Source organism: Triticum urartu, chromosome 4A (genome assembly GCF_056163025.1).
Source record: "Triticum urartu cultivar PI428250 chromosome 4A, HENAU_Tu73, whole genome shotgun sequence".
Taxonomy (NCBI): Eukaryota; Viridiplantae; Streptophyta; class Magnoliopsida; order Poales; family Poaceae; genus Triticum; species Triticum urartu.
Genome location: NC_141876.1, coordinates 51,229,011 through 51,251,003, shown reverse-complemented (window position 1 = coordinate 51,251,003; position 21,993 = coordinate 51,229,011). Strand labels below are relative to the sequence as shown.

The window sequence follows — 21,993 nt, the reverse complement described above, 5'->3', positions numbered from 1 at the left end:
TATGATAGTAGTGATAACGATAGCAAAAGGTAACGATGGCAAAAGTAATATTTTTGGGTTTTGTAGTGATTGTAACAGTAGCAGCGGGAAAGTAAATAAGCGAAGAACAATATATGAAAAGCTTGTAGACATTGGATCGGTGATAGAGAATTATGCCGGATGCGATCGATCATGTAACAGTCATAACCTAGGGTGACACAGAACTAGCTCCAGTTCATCAATGTAATGTAGGCATGTATTCCGAATATAGTCATACGTGCTTATGGAAAAGAACTTGCATGACATCTTTTGTCCTACCCTCCCGTGGCAGCGGGGTCCTATTAGAAACTAAGGGATATTAAGGCCTCCTTTTAATAGAGTATCGGACCAAAGCATTAACACATAGTGAATACATGAACTCCTCAAACTACGGTCATCACCAGTAAGTATCCCGATTATTGTCACTTCGGGGTTAACGGATCATAACACATAATAGGTGACGATAGACTTGCAAGATAGGATTAAGAACTCTCATATATTGGTGAAAACATAATAGGTTCAAATCTAAATCATGGTACTCGGTCCCTAGTGACAAGCATTAAGCATAGCAAAGTCATAGCAACATCAATCTCATAACATAGTGGATACTAGGGATCAAACCCTAACAAAACTAACTCGATTACATGATAAATCTCATCCAACCCATCACCGTCCAGCAAGCCTACGTTGGAATTACTCACGCATGGCGGTGAGCATCATGAAATTGGTGATGGAGGAAGGTTGATGATGACGACGGCGACGGATTCCCATCTCCGGAGCCCGAACGGACTAAAGATCAGCCCTCCCGAGAGAGTTTAGGGCTTGGCGGCGGCTCCATATCATAAAACACGATGAATCCTTCTCTCTAATTATTTTTCTCCCCAAAAGTGAATATATGGAGTCAAGGTTGAGGTCGGTGGAGCGTCAGGGGGCCCACGAGGCAAGGGCGTGCCCAGGGGGTAGGGCGCCCCCCCCCCCACCCTCGTGGACAGATGGAGGCCCCCCTGATGTGGATTCTTCTTCCAGTATTTTTTATATATTCCAAAATAATTCTCCGTTGATTTTCAAGTCATTCCGAGAACTTTTATTTCTGCACAAAAATAACACCATGGCAATTCTGCTGCAAACAGCGTCAGTCTGGGTTAGTTCCATTCAAATCATGCAAGTTAGAGTCCAAAATAAGGGCAAAAGTGTTTGGAAAAAGTAGATACGACGGAGACGTATCAATTACCACTACCATCCAAGTGCAGTATCAGGACCAGTCATGCAAACGATACCTACTAGTTTACTTATGTAACTGTAATTATCAGGGAACTCTGTGAATCATCCCCACTTGCTTGCATCTGCTACACTACTCTACAGGATTTTCTAGGGAAGCAGTTACCCACAACAATTGAACTACATCTTTCTAGAGAATTGTGGTACAGGAGGCCTTTCATGCAAGGCTTCCTATACACTCACTTACCTTTGGGAACAGAACTAAAACGTATTCGGCTTCATTCACTACTACATGTTGTTCGCTCCACATTTGCTCATCCGGGCTTGGGACTGGCAAAGCCAGTGTTAAACTACAAAACTACTAAACACAAAAGAATTAGCAAACACTACAACCAATCATTCAGATAAGCAACAAGCCACACAATCAACCAAAGGGAGCATTGGCACGACACATGATTGGCAATAAATATTCACGCAACGTTTTCACAAGATCATAACACAGACATGGTTCAAAGTCGCATGGAAACACCATTGAAATCATGGACACCGCTCACAAGAGCACAACAAAGATTCAAATTACACAGGAACAAAGAGCATCACACATAATGGGGATTAAAAACCGAACACACAGCAGAAGTACTAAAGACCCAACGAGGAGCCACGGCATTGAAGACAAAGTAGTCGACAGCGTCTAATCCATATGGAACACACAACATGGACAACCTGCTGAAATGAAATTACAGGTGAATCAAAGAATTGAGACACACAACATGGACAGCCTGCTGCATCTAGGAAATGAAGAAGCTCAATCTTTACCTAATAATAAAGCAAATTGGGTTTCTTTCGTCCGTCATGGCATTTTTCAGAAAAGTCCCTCTATTTCAGAGAATTCAACTCGCAGCCCTGTTTTAAGTTAAAACGAATCGTTATTCTCGTATTTTACATAAAAATCCCTGGCTTTTCTTGAAATCAACCCGCCGTCCGGATTTAAGTCACACCCGAACCGTTATTTTACATTTTTCGAAAACCCCCTGATGTTTTAGGTAATTCATTCGTGAGTCATATTTAAGTCATACAAATGCTTTTTAAAATCATCCATATCTTTTAAACCGTAACTCCGATTTGAACATGTTATATATATGAAATTTGATTAGAAAAATATGTAGAATGTGAATATGAGATTATTTTTACCTGTTAAGTATTTTTAAATATTGTTTTGGAATATATTTGAGTCAAACTAAATGATTTTCTAAATTATTTGTATCTTTTAAACCGTAACTTCGATTTTAACATATTATATATGAAATTTTATTAGAAAAATGGGTGGAATCTAAAAATGATGTTAATTTTACCTGTTAAATATTTTTAAAATATTGTTATGGAAGCAAACTTATAATTTATAGTGCAAGATTCGTTTTTTTCATACCGGCGGCGATCTGGATTGCAAATAAATACCCCACTATAACCATATACGGAAAAGAAAACATCGATAACTACACATGCATACCTCTGAAAAATGTCACAGGGGAAAACAACAGATTTCTCGTCGCGAGAGTGAGAGAAAGCGAGCGAGAGAGAGAGGGAGAGAGAGACGCCTTAAGATTAACCATATTCAACACACGTTTTTTGTTGTTTTGTGTGAACACCAAGGCCATCGCCGGCGAGGGTGAGAAGGAGGATAAGCGGCAACACAAATATGATGCCCCGCAAAAATAAAGGAGATGGACCTATTGTGGTCTTGAGTAATGGTTGTTGAGTTAAGAGCGTGTGTTATGTTTTCTCTCCCGTTGCGACGCACGGGCTCTTTTGCTAGTATAAGTAAAACTGCATTTATGAACTACCTGATTGTTCAAAAGTAGCTAGTCCTGTTAAGTAGCTAGATAATTGTTGCTGCAGGGCACATACTCATACACTGAGCTGCTGCAGTCTGGTACAATGTAATCACATCACTCGTCTAAAAAAACTGGCTTCAGTGATGTTCTAGAACAAAATGACACTGAAACACTAGCTTCAGTGATGTTCTAGGTACAAAATGGTACTCAGGTACAGAGAACTTCCGCAAGAGTTCCAACACACAAAAACTAGCAGTAAAATCACCATTGGAATGAATAAAATGTATGAAAACTGCTGCACACAAAGGCATTTATCTCTAAACTATATACGCTAACCATATCTTACAACAGATAATCAATTCAGAAACACAAGAAATGCAAGTGAAAATAGAGGGGAAAACGGGCGGCGTCTTTAAAAAGGTGCACAACAAAACCATTTATCATGTACAGAAACTAAACACTACATCAGCTAGATTTCAAGTCTTGCATGCACAAAACTAATTAACAAGCTAACCATCTAAGTAAACTAGAGTGCCATCAACCGCAAAATTCAGAAGGTGAATATATATAAGATAAAAAGGAGGTAAATACAGCTCCCTCCACATTTTCACATCCAGGCTTGGGACCGGCAAAGGCAGTGTTAAACCACACTAACACCAATCATTCAGCAAAGCATACAGGCCACACCATCAAGCAAATGCAATATTCACACAAACACAAACACACACACACAGTCACATACACACAAGCAAATGCAACATTCACACACACATATACAGAGTCACACACAGTCAGACATACACATAGTCAGGCACAGAGTCAGACATACACACAGTCACACACAGAGTCAGACACACACAGCGGAGCGCTTGCACACAAGAAACAGAGATAGATAGGGGCACATCACATGCACATAGTCACACACACAATGGAGCGCTTGCACACAAGAAACAGAAAGAAATAGACATAGATTGGGGCACAAACAGAAAGCTAATACATGCAAGAACAAAGTAAATTCAGAAAGCTATAAAAAATTCCAGAATCTGAATGAGTAAACTTATTTCTCTAGAGGGGTGAGGGTGATTTAGATCTTCGTTCCTGAAAATAAGAAGCTAGTCAGAGGCTGATTAAGTGATAATCATAACAGCATAAGTAATTATTCATGTGTGTGTATCGAAGTTATCAAGAAATCAAGGATTCGGTACAAAACAAGTCAAACAAACTGATCAAAATTCATACTCTTGACCATTTGAAAGGATAGAAACTTACCGATGATTCTGTGTATCTTGCAACTCCAATAATTCAACTGGTTTGTCGTCTTTGACTTTAGCTATAGGTGAGAAGAACTAAGAACAAATAGAAGTTACACAAATAGAAGTACACAAATGGAAGTAACCAGTGTGTTTCAAATTAGCAAACATCCACGTTTGTCTTGCACGGAGGGGGGAAATGCATTCAGCAAACCATAAAAATAGAACAATCAGAAGAATACCTCTCTCAACATTGCTTGCCTATACATCCAGATCCAGGACCTTGCAATGAGACCATTTTGTTGGTCCATACTTGCTTACAAGATCAATAATTTTGTCATCTTCCTGTAGAAAAAATATCATAAATATAACTATAAAATGTGCAAAAGCTTTTTTTCTCTAGCAAAGTCAGGAGTGCAGTGACAAACCTCTTGAGTCCAAGGACCTTTGAACAATCAGAAGAACCTTTTGCCATGGATGCAAACATTGTACCTCTGTCCTATCCGGAAATAGCTCAGCTACACAGGTAGATACCGACACAATATGTGAGCTCATCACGCTTGCATATAAAGAACAACGTCCAAAGAAGTATGGCGTTACTATATAACTAGCTAAAATGTGGGATATGCATTCATAAGGTTACCATTACCAGCCGTGAGATAAACATTGTGTAAAATATAGGAAGGAGTTAAATTCGAGAGGGATTATCATCCAAACACATACCAGGATGGTGAGTGATCCACGGCTTCAGTTCAACCACCAGAAGCACACCATCCGAACAACCATAAAAATCAAATTAGCCATCATGAAAACATCCATCCACCCCTGGATTCTACATATACATCATTCTGAGCACAAACATCATACTTGGCTAAATAAATGCTCTGGGACTACAGGCATCAGCATCGCAAAATGTAAAGAACGTCAATATACCTGCGCTATATATGCCAACTCAACCCATCAGTGTCCTTAGCAACACAATAAAGAGCAAATATGATATGTCCAGATCCAAATGTCTATGCCTTAAATACTTGGAAAAGTGTTATTCAAGTGACTGGACAGCAGTAATACAAAAAATGAATATGATATCCACATAAGACATAATCAGAAAAAAGTTCAGAAAAAAGAATAGTGCTAGGTCTACCAATACCAAAGTTAGATACCGGTCAACAAACAGCAGTCAATCAATCAACAAACAACATTCAATCAATCAATCAATCTTAACAACCATAAACAAACAATAATCAATCATGCCATATAAACATATCATAGCTAGTGTACTAACACAGAAGTGATCAATATTCCTACCTTCCACAACAGATTTGAATCAGTGAACTACAAAAGGGAACAAAGAACAGTAGAAATGGAGTGTTGTCAACACCATGATAAACATGATTATTGATTAGAAAAAGAAGGGAAAACAAACAGGGAAAAGGGTTTTTTGATGAGTGGATGCATTGGATATGAAAACAAACAGGGAAAACATGATTATAATAAATAAGATAGGCATTGGATGTCAAATCGGCAACACAAAGAAGTGGAAACCAAGCAGATTGTTACAAGAGTCAAACTTTTCTTCTCAGCCTATCATCCTAATTTATTAGCAGGAGAGAAGCCTCATATCATAGTACCCACGGCCTACATGGTTTGCACCCCTGAACACACATCACCATATATGGGAACATAAGCAAAGCATGATAACAAGAAACCAATTGAAAAGAACACCATCAAAACAACTGTAACAGACAAGAACAAGATTCTCTGCATCTACGATGGGAGACAGGTGATGGAACAGAGGAACCAATTTGACACTGCTTCAATTTTGAAACCAGAACCAATCGTTCCTACAACCGTCGCCCCAACGCGAACACAAAATGCAGGATCGTCATATAACAGAAGCGCACGCACAAGTTTCTCAAACAGAAACGCTGGAATCATCGCTCCACCGTGAACACGAAACGCAGGATCATCGGATAACAAAAGCGCACGCATTTCTCGAACAAACTTGTTAGTTCGCAAACCAGACGGTGATCCAAACGGTGGAGACCCCTGATGAGACGGCCCCAAGAACATGCAAGAGCATCAGGGCGACAGCGAGGACGACCAAAATCATATCAGAAGCGCTTCTAAACGGGTGACGGTGAGGACGAGCAAATCAAACCAGACACTAACATCATACAACTTTAGAAAGGAACACACCCGTACCATAACACTGACCTCATACAACTTCAGAAAGGAATCAGTAAGTTTATAGCAAGGAAGGATGCATTTTAAAGCTTAAATCACATGCTACCAAATTATGTGAAGATTCACTATTCGATTAGGACAGTAACCTAAGCTGTGTAATTTCTATCGACACTCGTAATGCAAACAATACAAAGAAGGTAACTGCAGCTCCCTCCACATTTTCACATCCGGGCTTGGGACCGGCAAAGGCAGTGTTAGGCCCCGACAATATAAACACACAAGTTATACAACCAATCATTCAACAAAGCATACAAGACACACCATCAAGCAAATGCAATATTCACACACAGAGAGTCAAGCACACACACAGTCAAGCCACACACAGTCACACACACAGTCAAGCCACACACATACAGAGTCAAGCACACAGAGTCACACACACATAAAGGAGCGCTTGCACACAAGAAACAGACATAGATAGGGGCACAAACAGAAATCTAATACATGCAAGACCGAAGTAAACTCAAAAAGCTATAAAGAATTCCAGAACTTGAATTTGTAAACTAATCTCTCTAGAGGGGTGAGGGTGATTCAGATCTTCGTTCCTAAAAATAGGAAGCTAGTTAGAGGCTGATTAAGTGATTATATTCATCACTACCCACAAGTTTGTAGGCACAGTGACGCATGCTTATTTATTTAGAATTTAGTTTGCAATTCAAAATATCATGAGCGTACGCATATGGACATAAAAGAAATGTTAAAGTATTCTTGTTCTACTTACTAGAGAAAGGAAGGCATGTAACATGAGCAACATTCTTATAGAAATTCTGGCTAAGGTAAGAGTAGCCTTCAACACTGATTCATTTGTAGTGCTAGTAGATTCAGCCTGCAGGGCAGAGAAACAATGTCAGTACAAATCACCAGGCAAACCAACCTTCTTACTTGTTGGGTCCAAATCAAGGAATTCTAGCTACCAAATAATTCAAGGTGGATGCAAGATGAAACACCCCCAAACATCAGCCTCACTGGTTCACACCAGCTTATAAACTCACGTATTGCGTTTATATTATACAGAATAAACAAACCAGCCTACCACCAGTCAAGTTCGAAATAATGTACTGATTAACCAAGCTTATGATGACTTTCCAACAGTTCAAAAGTGAACTGCACTCTAGTGTTTATTCCATTTGTAAGTAGAACATGATGCAAGCAAAAACACTAAAAGCATAATTAATTCACTGGCCTAATGTATGTAAAGCATCCACTTTTCACATATTGGGAATATGCACTAATGCCAATTGCCATTATTCCCTTTATGTTCAGAACAAGGGCGTTGATATTTATAGGTAGTTCCTGTTTTTCATATTATACGTACTGGGCCATGTATTCTAAAATTGAAAAGAACCACCAAAGAATGGTTAATGCAGGCAACAGATGAAGGCAGGTTAACTCACCAGGTGACGTGGATCAGCAAGCATGGGAAAGAGGCCTCTAACTATGAGTGATTGTCTTGCCTGCAGGAATATAATGCAACAAATATGAGTTATAACTGGCACACTGCCAAACACCAGAGACAAGTCTTGGTCCAACATAAGCGATATTGGTTCTTATCGGGCAAAATTCTTTAGTACTCCCTCCGTCCCGAATTACTTATCTTAGATTTGTCTAGATAGGGATGTATTAGACACGTGGTAATACATGTTAATTAGTGAGTCTAGTTGAACACCACACTGTTTCTCATCAGGGTAAATTCTATAGTACATTAGTGAGTGCAGCTGAACAACATAGTCCCAATCTTTCTGTTTGTTAGGCACATGCTATTTTTAGATCAACGATTTGGCCAATGGAATATGAGGTATGCTACAAAAGGTACACCATGACAAACCTATTTCAAATACAAATTTCAATGGTATACTTCAGCATATAATATGTATTTCGTTGGTCAAACTGATGATCTAGAAATACGTCCCTTATAAACTGAAACAGAGGTAGTACGAATTATGCACCATGTAAAAATAAAGGAGCAATACATATCATCATTCTTTTGCTGAGAGAAAAGAAGGATGTTGTATCAAGGCAAAACCATGAAGGTTAAATGCTAAATGAATTTTCTAGCATTACATGGAAAATACTTATATATTGTTCCTCTGTATTGAGTTGCGTGATTGTGCAAGTTTCAGTGTTAGATTTGTCATTAACAAAACTATAGCCTTAAGTTATCTTTCAAAGTTTGAAGATCAGCATGCTAGTTCTGAATCATTATTACCTATATATAGCACACACAGGAGGTACTAAAAAGGTTAGAAGGAAAAAGGTTGTTCACATACTTCAAATGTGCCTGTGAAGCTCCACTTCAATTGATTTGTTTTCAGACGAGGAATGGCATGGTGGGCCTGTACTTGGCAATTAGCCTGTACTCAATACAGCATAATATATGAATCAATTTCCATTAAACTACAAGATGAGGTGAAGCGCCTATAAGAAGAAATACTCTTTTTATTTCTCTTTCTACCTTGCAGCCCTCCCAGATGAGGTCAAGCAAATGATGACCGAAGCCTTAACTTTGATAGCAGCCGCACCTAGCAAATAGGTAGTGAACTATTTCAAACTTATAAACCCAAGTGTCACAGCCTGATATTCAATCAATGGAAGACAGAAATTGTTCCCCTGTAAACACTACCAAAAGGTTGGAAAATGAGAAGAAACAAAATACGCACTGTAGACGAAGCAATAGACTCCAAGTGGGTCATGGGTTCTCCCACGTATTTCATGGTTCGCTTGAAGTACAAATCCTGGTTGAAGACCTTCTCAGCCTGTGAAACAATTCATGATCACCAAATATAAAGAGAGAAAAGGCAGGAGGGAGTGAATTTCCATCAGATTCCATTAGAGTGCCAAAGATATACTTGTTGACATTTAGGGGCTGTTCCAAAGAATGGTATTTATTTGTAACATTTTAGTATTGAAGTCTGATTTGAACTACAAATGGGAACCTATCAACAAATGCCTCCCAAACACTCATGTTTATCAAGAGAACGTAGAACTCCAAAAGAAAGCTCACCTCAGCACAAATTCTGCCTACTGTTGAAATAGTCTCAACTGGATACAACCCACGGCAAGTCTCAGCACCAAGGAGAATGTCATCACTACCTGAACAAAACAATTATGATTCATGTTACAGCTTGTGTAATTATAGTTTGTTTGGGTGTAGTAAAGAGCAATTGTACAGGATCACCAAAGTATAAGATATCTGCAAGAGGCAAAAACTAACTGTCGCACCGCATTTGCCACATCAGTTGAAATAAGAACACCTAAAGAACAAAACAAAGTAGTACTCAATTGAGAAAAATACATGTTAATTTTGGCTAAAATCGGAGTTTGGCTAAGATCAGCTAACTTTGAGAGGAACTCCCGTGCCTATTACAGGAAAAATACTATCAACGTTAGGAACATTTTCCCAAAGTATGAAGTGCCCAAACATGTGATACTATTCAACAAAATATCAATATAAAAAAATTCAATCTGTTGGGAAAGATGGCACTGTGAAGTAGTACACTCTAAATATCGACATAATGAGTTACTTACTTGCCACACATCTTCTGCATGCCTTGTATAAGAAAGAGAGGAAGTCAATCTTGTTTGGAGCACCGCATTTTTTCATAACCTGAAAGTGGTGCATGCTCATATAGTCATATAATGGGTTACAGCAAGGAGCTCCAGTTTTACGGAAAAAAATAGCATGCAAAGTCTAGTCGCCAAGTTAATACAAGGAGCAACAGAGATTCTTGGGAGGAGTTCCTTACATCTTTATGCTCATCCGACAGTGTGGGCACGTTGATATGGATCTGGGAGCAGTGCAATGTGAAGACATAATCACAAAAAAGTTCAGAAAAAAGAATAGTCAGTCTACACTAAACAAGTAATAGGTGTATTACCTATGGTGAGGAACTACCAATACCAAGTTAGCATAAATGATTATTCGTCAAGATACGAGTTCACACTCGACAAATAGCAATCAATCGCGCCATATAAAATGTACCATCTCAAGGCAAACTTGTAAGAGATATGCTTAATAAGTTGAATAAAACACACCATAGCTAGTATACTAACACAGAAGTGATATCAATATTCATACCTTCCACATCAGATTTGAATAACTGAACTTCAAAAGGGAACAAGGAATAGTAACAACGAACAACAATCCACCTCAAGGCTCAAACAACAATCCATTGGCCTACATGGTTTGTACCTTCTCAAGGCAATCAATCAAACAACAAACAACAATCCATCTCAAGGCAATCAATCAAACAACAAACAACAATCCACCTCAAGGCAATCAATCAAACAACAAACAACAATCCATCTCAAGGCAATCAATCAAACAACAAACAACAATCAATCAATCGTGCCATATGGGAACATAAGAAAAGAGTGATAACAATAAACCAATTGAAAAGAACACCATCAGAACAACCGCAACGGACAGAACAAGATTCTCTGCATCTAGGATGGGAGCACACACGCCTGCCGAAAGCGAGACCAGCACACAACCGCAATGTTGAGACCTGCATCTAGGTGGGACAAGAATCGACAGAGGGCCAATAATCCACCTTGTATTAACGGACCCTGGAACTAGAGTATCACAAGGGCGCATGCATTTGAGATCTGAAAATAACCGACAAACAACATAGGTGATGGAACAGAGGAACCGATCTGACACTGCTCCAATTTCGAAACCAGAACTGATGATTCCTGCAACCATCGCCGGGCGCGAACACGAAACGCATGATCATGAAATAACAGAAGCGCACGCACAAGTAAACGCAGGAACCATCGGTCACCGTGAACACAAAACGTGGGAACAGAAGTTTCTCAAACAGACTTGTTAGTTTGCAAACTAGACCGACCGACTGCTCGCTCGCCCACTTCCTCCCAGAGTCGCAGGGACGGAGACCCCCGACGAGACGGCCCCAAGAACACATGAAAGCATCGGGGCGACAGCGAGGACGACAAAATCATATCACAAGCGACTCTAGACTGACGAGGAGAACGAGTAAATCAAACCAGACACAATTTTCTATCTAAACGGACGAATCGAGGACGAGGAAAATCAGTCGAATCATACGCGCTTCAAGACAGACGAATCGAGAACGAGCAAAATGACAAATCAGGCGCGATTCTTCTAATCTAAACGGATGAATCGAGCGGGGACGAGCAACATAAAGTCAGAGGCGAGAGGAGAGGGAATCGGGGACGAATTGCCTCACCAGACGCGAGAGGAGGAGAGGCACGAACCGAGGATGAATTGCCTCAACAGACGCGAGAGGAGGAGAGGTAAGCCATTCATACCTAAAAAATATATGTTTCAAGTTGGCAACATCGGTTGTCTCTCATCAGTTCCAAGCAGATGGCTAGCCTGAAATGACATGAGCAACTTAAAATGTGAGTGTGATGTAAATGATGTTTCTATTATTCTTGAAGCAAGAAAAGTAACTTACATCATCAGCAGCACCGGCAGTCATATTTGCAAATGAAGATTTAGATGACCTGTTATGTAATAGGCATCATAGAAATCAGTTTATGATCATAACAGCATAAGTAATTATTCATGTGTATATATCAAAGTTATCAAGAAATCAAGGATTCGGTATAAAACAAGTCAGACAAACTGATCAAAATTTAAACTCTGACCATTTGAAAGCATAGAAACTTACCGATGATTTGTAGTCCTGCAACTCCAATAAGTCACCTGGTTTGTCGTCTTTGACTTTAGCTATAGGTGAGAAGAACTAAGAACAAATAAAGTACACAAATGGAAGTAACCAGTGTGTTTCGAAATTAACAAACATCCCACCCAGGGGGGAATGCATTTCAGCAAACCATAAAAATAGAACAATCAAAAGAATACCTCTCTCGACATTGCTTGCCTATACATCCACCCATGACGTACTTTTGTGTCCAGGCACACTCATACTTGGCCCAATCAGTCTTGTACATGTGAGAAATCTCAGGCACCAGAGGATCATTGGGATTGGGGTCCGTCAGCAACGAACAGATTGACAGGAGGACCTGTTAACAGAGACGGGTAAATATTAGAGAAACATAAATGAAGATTTTTTGTGAGATTAATTTGCTGAAGGAACCAAGCTTATATCAGCAACAAGCTTTAAGCAAAAAAATGGAACAACCAAGCTAGGAATGCAGATCATTACCTTTGAGATGGTCAAAGTCAGGCTCCACTGTTCCTTGAGAATGTCGAGGCAAATGCTGCCGTTGCTATTGATGTTTGGGTGGAACACCTTGGTGCGGAAAGAGACCTGAAATATGTTCATGTCTGAATGTCAGAAAAAAATAGATAAGATAGCAAGCAGCAGCAAACTAATTGTTTGAGGACCCCTAAGACATTTGTGTAACAGCAATTCCAATATCATTACAAAGGTTAGCTCGGTACACCAGAAATTACCTTCGGGGGCTTGAAGGGATAATCCAGTGGGAAATGGATGTTCACCAAAAATAGACCACCAGTAAACAGGCTGTCCGAGGGTCCCATGATAGTGGCCTGCCAGTGGAACATGTCCTCACTTACAGGACCTGCCTGAATAAAAGGAAAGTAATACAGTATTACGCAACAGTCAGACAAGCATTTGTATGAAGCCAGTCAAGTATGAGTAAGAAACAAGTCATATTTGTTGTGAGATCAAACAGCGGCCAGCTTTAGTTATGTGTGAACAAGTTCAGAATTAGGCATGAAATTATATTATCAAGGGTTATCCATCATATACGCGTCCAGTAAAATGATTAGAATAATTCAAAGTTCATTGATCTTCATTTCAAGAGGTTAGTGCAACCAAATGTTGTATGAAAAAACATCAAGTCACCCAGGAGGCCAGGACATCCACTGAAGCCACTTATTCTCCACAAAAACACAGAACATCAGGTTTACACACATTATGAATGCTAAAGTTGTTTCAGTAATTATATTTCTTCCTGTATGCATTGATAGACCAAGGAAAACAGGTGACCATTACAACCTCACCTACTAAAACATAGGCCACTATTGATGATTCTCTCTATTGGTTAGGATGGTACCGTTCATGTTTCTCAAATCAGATTTACACAACATTAACAATGGTAAAGTTGCTTCAGTAATTATATTTCTTCCCAGTATGCATTGATAAACCAAGGAAAGCAGGTGATCATTGCAACCTACTAAAACAGAGGTCACTTTTGACAATTCTCTCTATTGATCAGGTTAGTACTGTTCGTGTTTCTCAAATCAGATTTAAACAACATTACCATAAAGTTGCTTCAGTAATTATATTTATTCCAGTATGCGTTAATAGACTAAGGAAGACAGGTGACCATTGCCACCTCACCTCCTAAAACATAGTTCACTCTCAAAAATTATCCCTATTGATTTGGTTGGTACTATTTATGTTTCTTAAATAGTCTAGTCCATGCCTAACAGATTAGATTGGTACTGTTTATGTTTCTTAAATAGTGCTAGTCATGCCTAACTGTCCATATAAATTGTGAAGTCCTTGGCAATTTTAATTTCTTTTGGTTATGGCAGTTAAGATAACATATAGTGCTACAGGGTGGTGCATGTTCTGCCCATGTGGTACTGACTGTAAACTGTAATAAGGTTGGCATACTTTATAACCTAACAAAACAAAATCCAAGGGTTTTTTAATGACCTGCTCAGAAGATACATCACACACTTAACATGAGTCAATCATAATTGTAGTCCATGTACAGTTCATAAGCAGTGCGAGAGCACAACAAACCTAAAAGCACTGCGAGAGCACAGCTAAATAATCGACAACCTAACCCCCATGACCAGTAACAACAGTTAACAACCAGACCACGCCAACGGCGCGCTCATCCAGACACAACCCAATTCGGGGCAAACGGAATCAAACGGGGCAGAGGGGAAATCACCTGCGCTGAGGTGGGAGGGTCCTTCTGCAGGTCCTTGCAGTGAGATCATTTTGTTGGTCCATACTTGCTTACAAGATCAATAATTTTGTCATCTTCCTGTATAAAAATATCATAATCATAAATACAACTATAAAATGTGCAAAACATATTATTTTTTTTCGAGCAAAGTCAGGAGTGCAGTGCCAAACCTCTTGAGTCCAAGGACCTTTGATGAGTTCAGGGTTACGAACCTTCTGCCATGGATGTAAATATTGTACCTCTGCCCTATCCAGAAAGAGCTCAGCTGCGTTAGGTAGATACCGACACAATATGTGAGCTCACCACACTTTCATATACAAAACGTCATCCAAGGAAGTATGGTGTTACTATATAACTAGCTAAAATGTGGGATATGCATTCATAAGTTTACCATTACTAGCCATGAGATAAACATTGTGTAAAATATAGGAACGATTTAAATTCGAGAGGGATTATCATCCAAAGACATACCAGGTTGATGAGCGATCCACGACTTTAGTTAAACCACCAGAAGCACACCATCAGAACAACGATAATGAATCAAATTAGCCATCATGAAAACATCCATGCAAATATCAGGTAAATGAATGCTTTGGGACTACAGGCATCAGCATCGCAAAATGTAAAGAATGTAAATATACCTGTGCTATATGCCAACTCAACCCATCAGTGTCCTTAGCAACATAATAAAGAGCAAATGTGGTATGTCCAGATCAACATGTATGTACCTTAAATACTTAGAAAAGCATTATTCCAAGGACTGGACAACAGTAATACTAAAAAAAGAATATGATATCCACATAAGACATAATCACAAATAATTCAGAAAAAAGAGTAGTGCTAGGTCTGTTACCTATGTTCAGGAACTACATATACCAAAGTTAGATACCAATCAACAAATAGCAATCAATATTAATAACCATACACAAACATCAATCAATCATGCCATATAAACATGTACCATCTCAAGGCAACAAACAACAATCAATGGTGCCATGTAGAAACATACCATCTCAAGGCAACAAACATCAATCAATTGGCCTAGGTTTTTACCTTGTCAAGGCAATCAATCAAAGAACAAACAACAATCCATCTCAAGGCAATCAATCAAACAACAAACAACAATCCATCTCAAGGCAATCAATCAAACAACAAACAACAATCAATCAATCATGCCATATGGGAAGATAAGCAAACATGATAACAATAAACAATTGAAAAGAACAGCATCAGAACAACCGCAACAAACAAGAACAGGATTCTCTGCATCTAGGATGGGAACACACACGACTGCCGGTAGAACAAGAATCGACACAGAAACTGATCTGACACTGCTCCAATTTCGGAACCAGAACCGATCGTTCCTGCAACCGTCGCCCCAAAGCGAACACGAAACGCGAAATCGTGAGATAACAGAAGCGCACGCACAAGTTTCTCAAACAGAAACACGGGAACCATCGCTCCACCGTGAACACGAAACACAGGATCGTCAGATAACAGTAGCGCGCGCACAAGTTTCTCAAGCAGACTTGTTAGCTCGCAAACCAGACGGTGACCCAAACCGATAGACCGCTCGCTCGCTTCCTCCCATAGTCGCAGGAACGAAGACCCCCGACAAGACGGCCCCAAGAACACGCGGGGCAATGACAAGGCCGAGCGAGAATCAAAGCACACGCGACTCTAAACTAACGACGACGGCGAGGACGAGCAAATCAAACCAGACGCGATTTCTATCTAAACGGCCGACGGCGAGGACGAGCAAAATCAAACAAATCAGACGCGCTTCAGAACAGATGAATCGAGGACGAGCAAAATGAAACAAATCAGACGAGGTTCTTCTACTCTAAACGACGGACGAATCGAGCGAGGACGAGAAACATAAGACGAGCGAGGACGAATTGAGCGAGGCGAGAGGAGAAGAGGCACGAATCCAGGACGAACTGCCTCACCGAACGCGAGACGAGGAGAGGCACGAACAGAGGACGAGTCGCCTCACCAGACGCAAGAGGAGGAGCGGCACGAGTCGAGGACGAGCGCGCGCAGCTGGCGCACGACGCCGGTCGCCCGCCACTTGCCCGAGCCCCGCGGGGCGAGGCCCGGGCGCCCGCCCGCGTCCTCGGGGAGCGGCGCGGCCCCGCAAGCGGAGAGGGAGCAGGGCACGAGCGGGCGGCTGGATTTGGAATCGGAGGTCGGCACGAAGACCACCACGCAGCCAGGACGGACCGAGGACGAAGGAAGGAGGCGAGAGACGCTGCCCAGACGAAGAGAGGAGGAGCGGGCCGGCCAAAGGGCGGAGCTTTATAGCCGTGGCGGAGGCGGTGGCGGTGGCGGTGGCGGTGGCGGCGGGCGGATATGAAAGGTAAGTTTTTTCTGTGAGACAAGGATATGAAAGGTAAGTGGAGCGGGGGTTGGCGGCGGCGCGTCCGTCTCCGTCCGTTTTCCAGGCAGCTGATGCCTGTGCATGCCGTTGCCGTGTCTTTCCTTCTTATTTTTTAACTGAGCGGTGAAAACAAGGCCAAGTCTAGCGAGCGCCGGCTGCTCGTTTAAGGGGTGTTTGTTTTCAGGAACTTTTTAGTGTAGGGACTAAAAAAATTCCTCTTAAAGACTTTTTAATCAAACGGAAGGGACTACTAGGGACTAAAAGTTGTGTTTTGGGACTAAATGAAGAAGACTCTCAAGGAGAGTATTTTTTGAGACTTTTTGAGACTTCTCCAACAATGCCCCTCCATGCACCCATTGACTCGCCACCTCATGATGTTGTTTGGTTGTTATTTTTCTATATACTAGGGGTAATATGGTCATTTAATAACCTCTAGAGAGGAACTAGGGACTTTTTAGTTCCTAGAAACAAACAGGGAGGGACTTTTTAGAGACTAGAGACTTTTTAGTTGGGATTAGAAAAAGTCCTAGGACTTATAAACCAAACAGGGCCTTAGCCTACGCGAGTGGCCGGCCTAAACTGGAAATTTTGTGTCCCTTTTCTAATTAACCATCTTAATTAAAAAAGCTTTTCATCTGGTCTTTAAATGTCTGCACATCCATCCTTTCAGTGCATGCGTTTTATTCTTTGGTGTATTTAATTCGTGGTTTCAAAAACTAAAAAAAGCATAACTTTTAATTCGCATGTCAGAATTAAGATCCGTTTTCACCGCTGGAATCCTCGCAACGTGCTCTTCGAAACTAGATTCCGCATGGGGATGTTTCGACGAACTAGTCTTTCTGTCAACTAAACAACAATGTGTGTGCAACTAGACTAGATTGCCGTGCCAACTGAGGATATGTGTGTGTGCCAAAAAAGTCCTGTCAACTAAACATCAATGTGTGTGCAACTAGACTAGATTGCCACCCCAACTGAGCATATGTGTGTGCAACTAGTGTCCTGCCAACTAAACATCAATGTGTACAACTAGACTAAATTACAAGACAACTGAGCATATGTGCGTGCAACTAGTCTTCCTGCCAACTAAACATCAATGTGTGTGCAACTAGACTATATTACAAGCCAACTAAACATTAATGTGTGTGCAACTATACTACATTACAAGAGTAGGTTGCACATCGACTTTTGTCGAGGCAATAGACTAGTTGCACATCAAAGTTGTCGTGGTTGCTAGGTTGCAACCTCATACGAAGGTGCGGCTCCAAACATTAGTTTTGGAAAAAAGTTGCACGATGTAGTAATAAAGTTGCACAATACAGTAATAGAGTTGTACAATATAGCATCAAAGTTGGCATCAAAAAATCGTCAAAACATACCCATGCAGGATCTAGTTTCAAAGATCTCGTCGTGAGGATTCCAATAGTGAAAACGGATCTAAATTCCGAAGCACGGTTTAAAAGATATGGCTTTTTAAAAATTTGAAAACCCGAATAAATGGACATACGCATCCATGGAATAATGCGGTGTCTTGCCCATGTGACCATCCTAGTAGTACATGCCACGTCACGAATAAAGACAAAATTAAGACCACAAAACTACATGCATGCGTGTGTAAGACCGGCCGCTCGTTTCCTCTAATTAGTGCGTATGCATTCTTTAGAATTTAGGTGAAAACAAATGTGCTCTTTTTTAGAGCTGAAAACAAATGCTACCACTACCCCAAAAAAGAGAAAAAAATGCCACGTTCATATATGCACAGGGAACTAAAACATTTGATGTACTCATTTCACTAGCACCAACTTAAGTGTAATTCTTTTTTTGGCCCGGAAAGAATAGGTAGGATACGTATCCGAGTTGATCGAAAACTCGAATCACCCGCTCTAGCTTATGCCGCTTCCCTCCCCTTCATCGCCTCTCCTTCCCTCCTGTTTTCAGACAAAGCCCGGTCGGTGTAGGCGGCGGCAGGGCGTTCCTCCCCTCCTGATGGTGTGCGCAACGCGGGATGCGGCATCGTGTCGGGGGCGCGGCGGCAACGAGTCAGATGGGTGCGCTGGTGGCGTGGGCGGATGGCAGGGCTGCGGTAGCTGTGCGGATTCCGAAGGTGCATGGTGGGGGAGGGGGCGACGTCAGTCTGGATGGCGGCGGCCCGCCGATCTGGTGTGCTGAGCGGCGAGGGTCGAGTAGGCATGAGTCGAAGGCCGTCTAGGCGGTCATGGCTGTCGACGGAGGGGGTGCACTACAGGCGCGTGGTGGTGGCCCAATTCCATCGAGGATCTGGGCGGGTGCTGCGAACGCAGCGCGAGGGAGCTGCTCAAGGTCGTTCTGCATCTGGATGGCCTTGGTTTGTCCTCGCATCTCTGATGGGCGGAGGGCTAGGTCGTGGAAGGGATCTCCCCATGCCCCGGTCTAGTTCGACCATCATGGGGTGGCTGCATCTATCGGTGGGTAAGTGGTAAGTCACTATGGCTTGGTGTCGGCGGTTGGCGACGAGGTGCGGGTGCTGGTGATACCTCTCTTCTTCTAGGTCCCAACCAGCGACGCGGGGTTCTCGTGCAAAGGAGATGGCCGGGGCTGGGAGCTCGTGCTCGGGCGAATCAGTTTTGGGCATGAGACGGGTCAGAGCTCTACTCTAGGTAGACGATGGTGGGCCTGGTCCGGTTGGTGCCCACAGGAGATGAGGAACCTCTCCTCCTGGCTACGATGGTTGATGGTGCTGGTTGGGATGTGAGTCTGTCTGGAAGGTCGACGTCGAAGATCACAGAGATGGCGTCGCGCGAGCATGCTTGGTGGCGGCCATCGGTAGCACGCTTCGAAGGTATAACCGTCGAGAACGACCGCCCGTGGACGAATGCTTGTGTTGTGTGAGATGCATGGTTGGTTGTTGTATTCGCCCGTGAACGTTAATTGTTCCTCCTCGTTGCCATGCCGTCGACACGTGGGAACCTGGTAACCGGGATCACCCTGAATGAAATATGCCCTAGAGGCAATAATAAAGTTATTATTTATTTCCTTATATCATGATAAATGCTTATTATTCATGCTAGAATTGTATTATCCGGAAACATAATACTTGTGTGAATACATAGACAAACTAAACGTCACTAGTGTGCCTCTACTTGACTAGCTCGTTAATCAAAGATGGTTATGTTTCCTAACCATAGACATGTGTTGTCATTTGATTAACGGGATCACATCATTAGGAGAATGATGTGATTGACATGACCCATTCCATTAGCTTAGCACCGATCGTTTAGTATGTTGCTATTGCTTTCTTCATGACTTATACATGTTCCTATGACTATGAGATTATGCAACTCCCGTTTGCCGGAGGAACACTTTGTGTGCTACCAAACGTCACAACGTAACTGGGTGATTATAAAGGAGCTCTACAGGTGTCTCCAAAGGTACATGTTGGATTGGCGTATTTTGAGATTAGAATTTGTCACTCCGATTGTCGGAGAGGTATCTCTGGGCCCTCTCGGTAATGCACATCACATAAGCATTGCAACTAATGAGTTAGTTGTGAGATGATGTATTACGAAACGAGTAAAGAGACTTGCCGGTAACGAGATTGAACTAGGTATTGAGATACCCACGATCGAATCTCGGGCAAGTAACATACCGATGACAAAGGGAACAATGTATGTTGTTATGCGGTCTGACCGATAAAGATCTTCGTAGAATATGTAGGAGCCAATATGAGCATCCAGGTTCCGCTATTGGTTATTGACCGGAGACATATCTCGGTCATGTCTACATTATTCTCGAACCCGTAGGGTCCGCACGCTTAACGTTACGATGACAGTTTCATTATGAGTTTATATATTTTGATGTACCGAAGTTTGTTTGGAGTCCTGGGTGTGATCACGGACATAACGAGGAGTCTCTAAATGGTCAAGACATAAAGATTGATATATTGGAAGCCTATGTTTGGACATCGGAAGTGTTCCGGGTAAAATCGGCATTTTATCAGAGTACCGGGAGGTTACCGGAACCCCCCAGTAACCTAATGGGCCTTAATGGGCCTAATGGAGGAAGAGGAGAGGAGGCCTAGGGGCTGCCGCGCGCCCCTCCCCCCCAAGTCTGAATTGGACAAGGAGGAGGGGCGGTGCCCCCCCCCCCCCCCCCCGCCCCCCTTTCCTTTCTTCCCTCTCCTCCTTCCCCCCAAGTCCTAATCCAACTAGGGAAAGGGGGGAGTCCTATTCCCAGTAGGAGTAGGACTCCTCCGGCGCGCCTCCCCCTAGGGCCGGCCGCACCCCCCCCCCTTGCTCCTTTATATACGGGGGCAGGGGGGCACCTCTAGACACACAAGTTGATCTTCAAGATCGTTCTCTTAGCCGTGTGCGGTGCCCCCCTCCACCATAGTCCTCGATAATATTGTAGTGGTGCTTAGGCGAAGCCCTGCGACAGTAGAACATCAAGATCGTCACCATGCCGTCGTGCTGAAGGAACTCTTCCCCGACACTTTGCTGGATCGGATTCCGGGGATTGTCATCGAGCTGAACGTGTGCTAGAACTCGGAGGTGCCGTAGTTTCGGTGCTTGATCGGTCGGGCCGTGAAGACGTACGACTACATCAACCGCGTTGTCATAACGCTTCCGCTGTCAGTCTACGAGGGTACATAGACAACACTCTCCCCTCTTGTTCCTATGCATCACCATGATCTTGCGTGTGCGTAGGAAATTTTTTGAAATTACTACGTTCCCCAACAGTGGCATCCGAGCCTAGGTTTTATGTGTTGATGTTATATGCACGAGTAGAACACAAGTGAGTTGTGGGCGATATAAGTCATACTGCTTACCAGCATGTCATACTTTGGTTCGGCGGTATTGTTGGATGAAGCGGCCCGGACCGACATTACGCGTACGCTTACGTGAGATTGGTTCTACCGACGTGCTTTACACACAGGTGGCTGGCGGGTGTCAGTTTCTCCAACTTTAGTTGAATCGAGTGTGGCTACGCCCGGTCCTTGCGAAGGTTAAAACAGCACCAACTTGACAACCTATCGTTGTGGTTTTGATGCGTAGGTAAGATTGGTTCTTGCTTAAGCCCGTAGCAGCCACGTAAAACTTGCAACAACAAAGTAGAGGACATCTAACTTGTTTTTGCAGGGCATGTTGTGATGTGATATGGTCAAGACATGATGCTA

At 42.3% G+C, this 21,993-nt stretch overlaps 1 protein-coding gene across 1 annotated transcript; it reads right to left on the bottom strand.

Annotated features, from left to right (window-relative positions):
* Positions 1-507: 507 nt before the first annotated feature.
* On the bottom strand, positions 508-19,032 carry LOC147974715 (uncharacterized). The gene is made up of 12 exons (XM_087520121.1): positions 18,736-19,032; positions 16,461-16,919; positions 10,309-10,350; positions 10,091-10,169; positions 9,567-9,655; positions 9,223-9,318; positions 9,018-9,084; positions 8,833-8,916; positions 7,960-8,019; positions 5,042-7,391; positions 4,747-4,836; positions 508-4,663 (listed from the first exon to the last, which is right to left on the bottom strand). The coding sequence occupies exons 1-7, from the start codon at positions 19,030-19,032 to the stop codon at positions 9,040-9,042; spliced, it is 1,107 nt and encodes a 368-aa protein (XP_087376247.1). The 3' UTR covers positions 508-4,663; positions 4,747-4,836; positions 5,042-7,391; positions 7,960-8,019; positions 8,833-8,916; positions 9,018-9,039.
* Between the last annotated feature and the right edge of the window lie 2,961 nt (positions 19,033-21,993).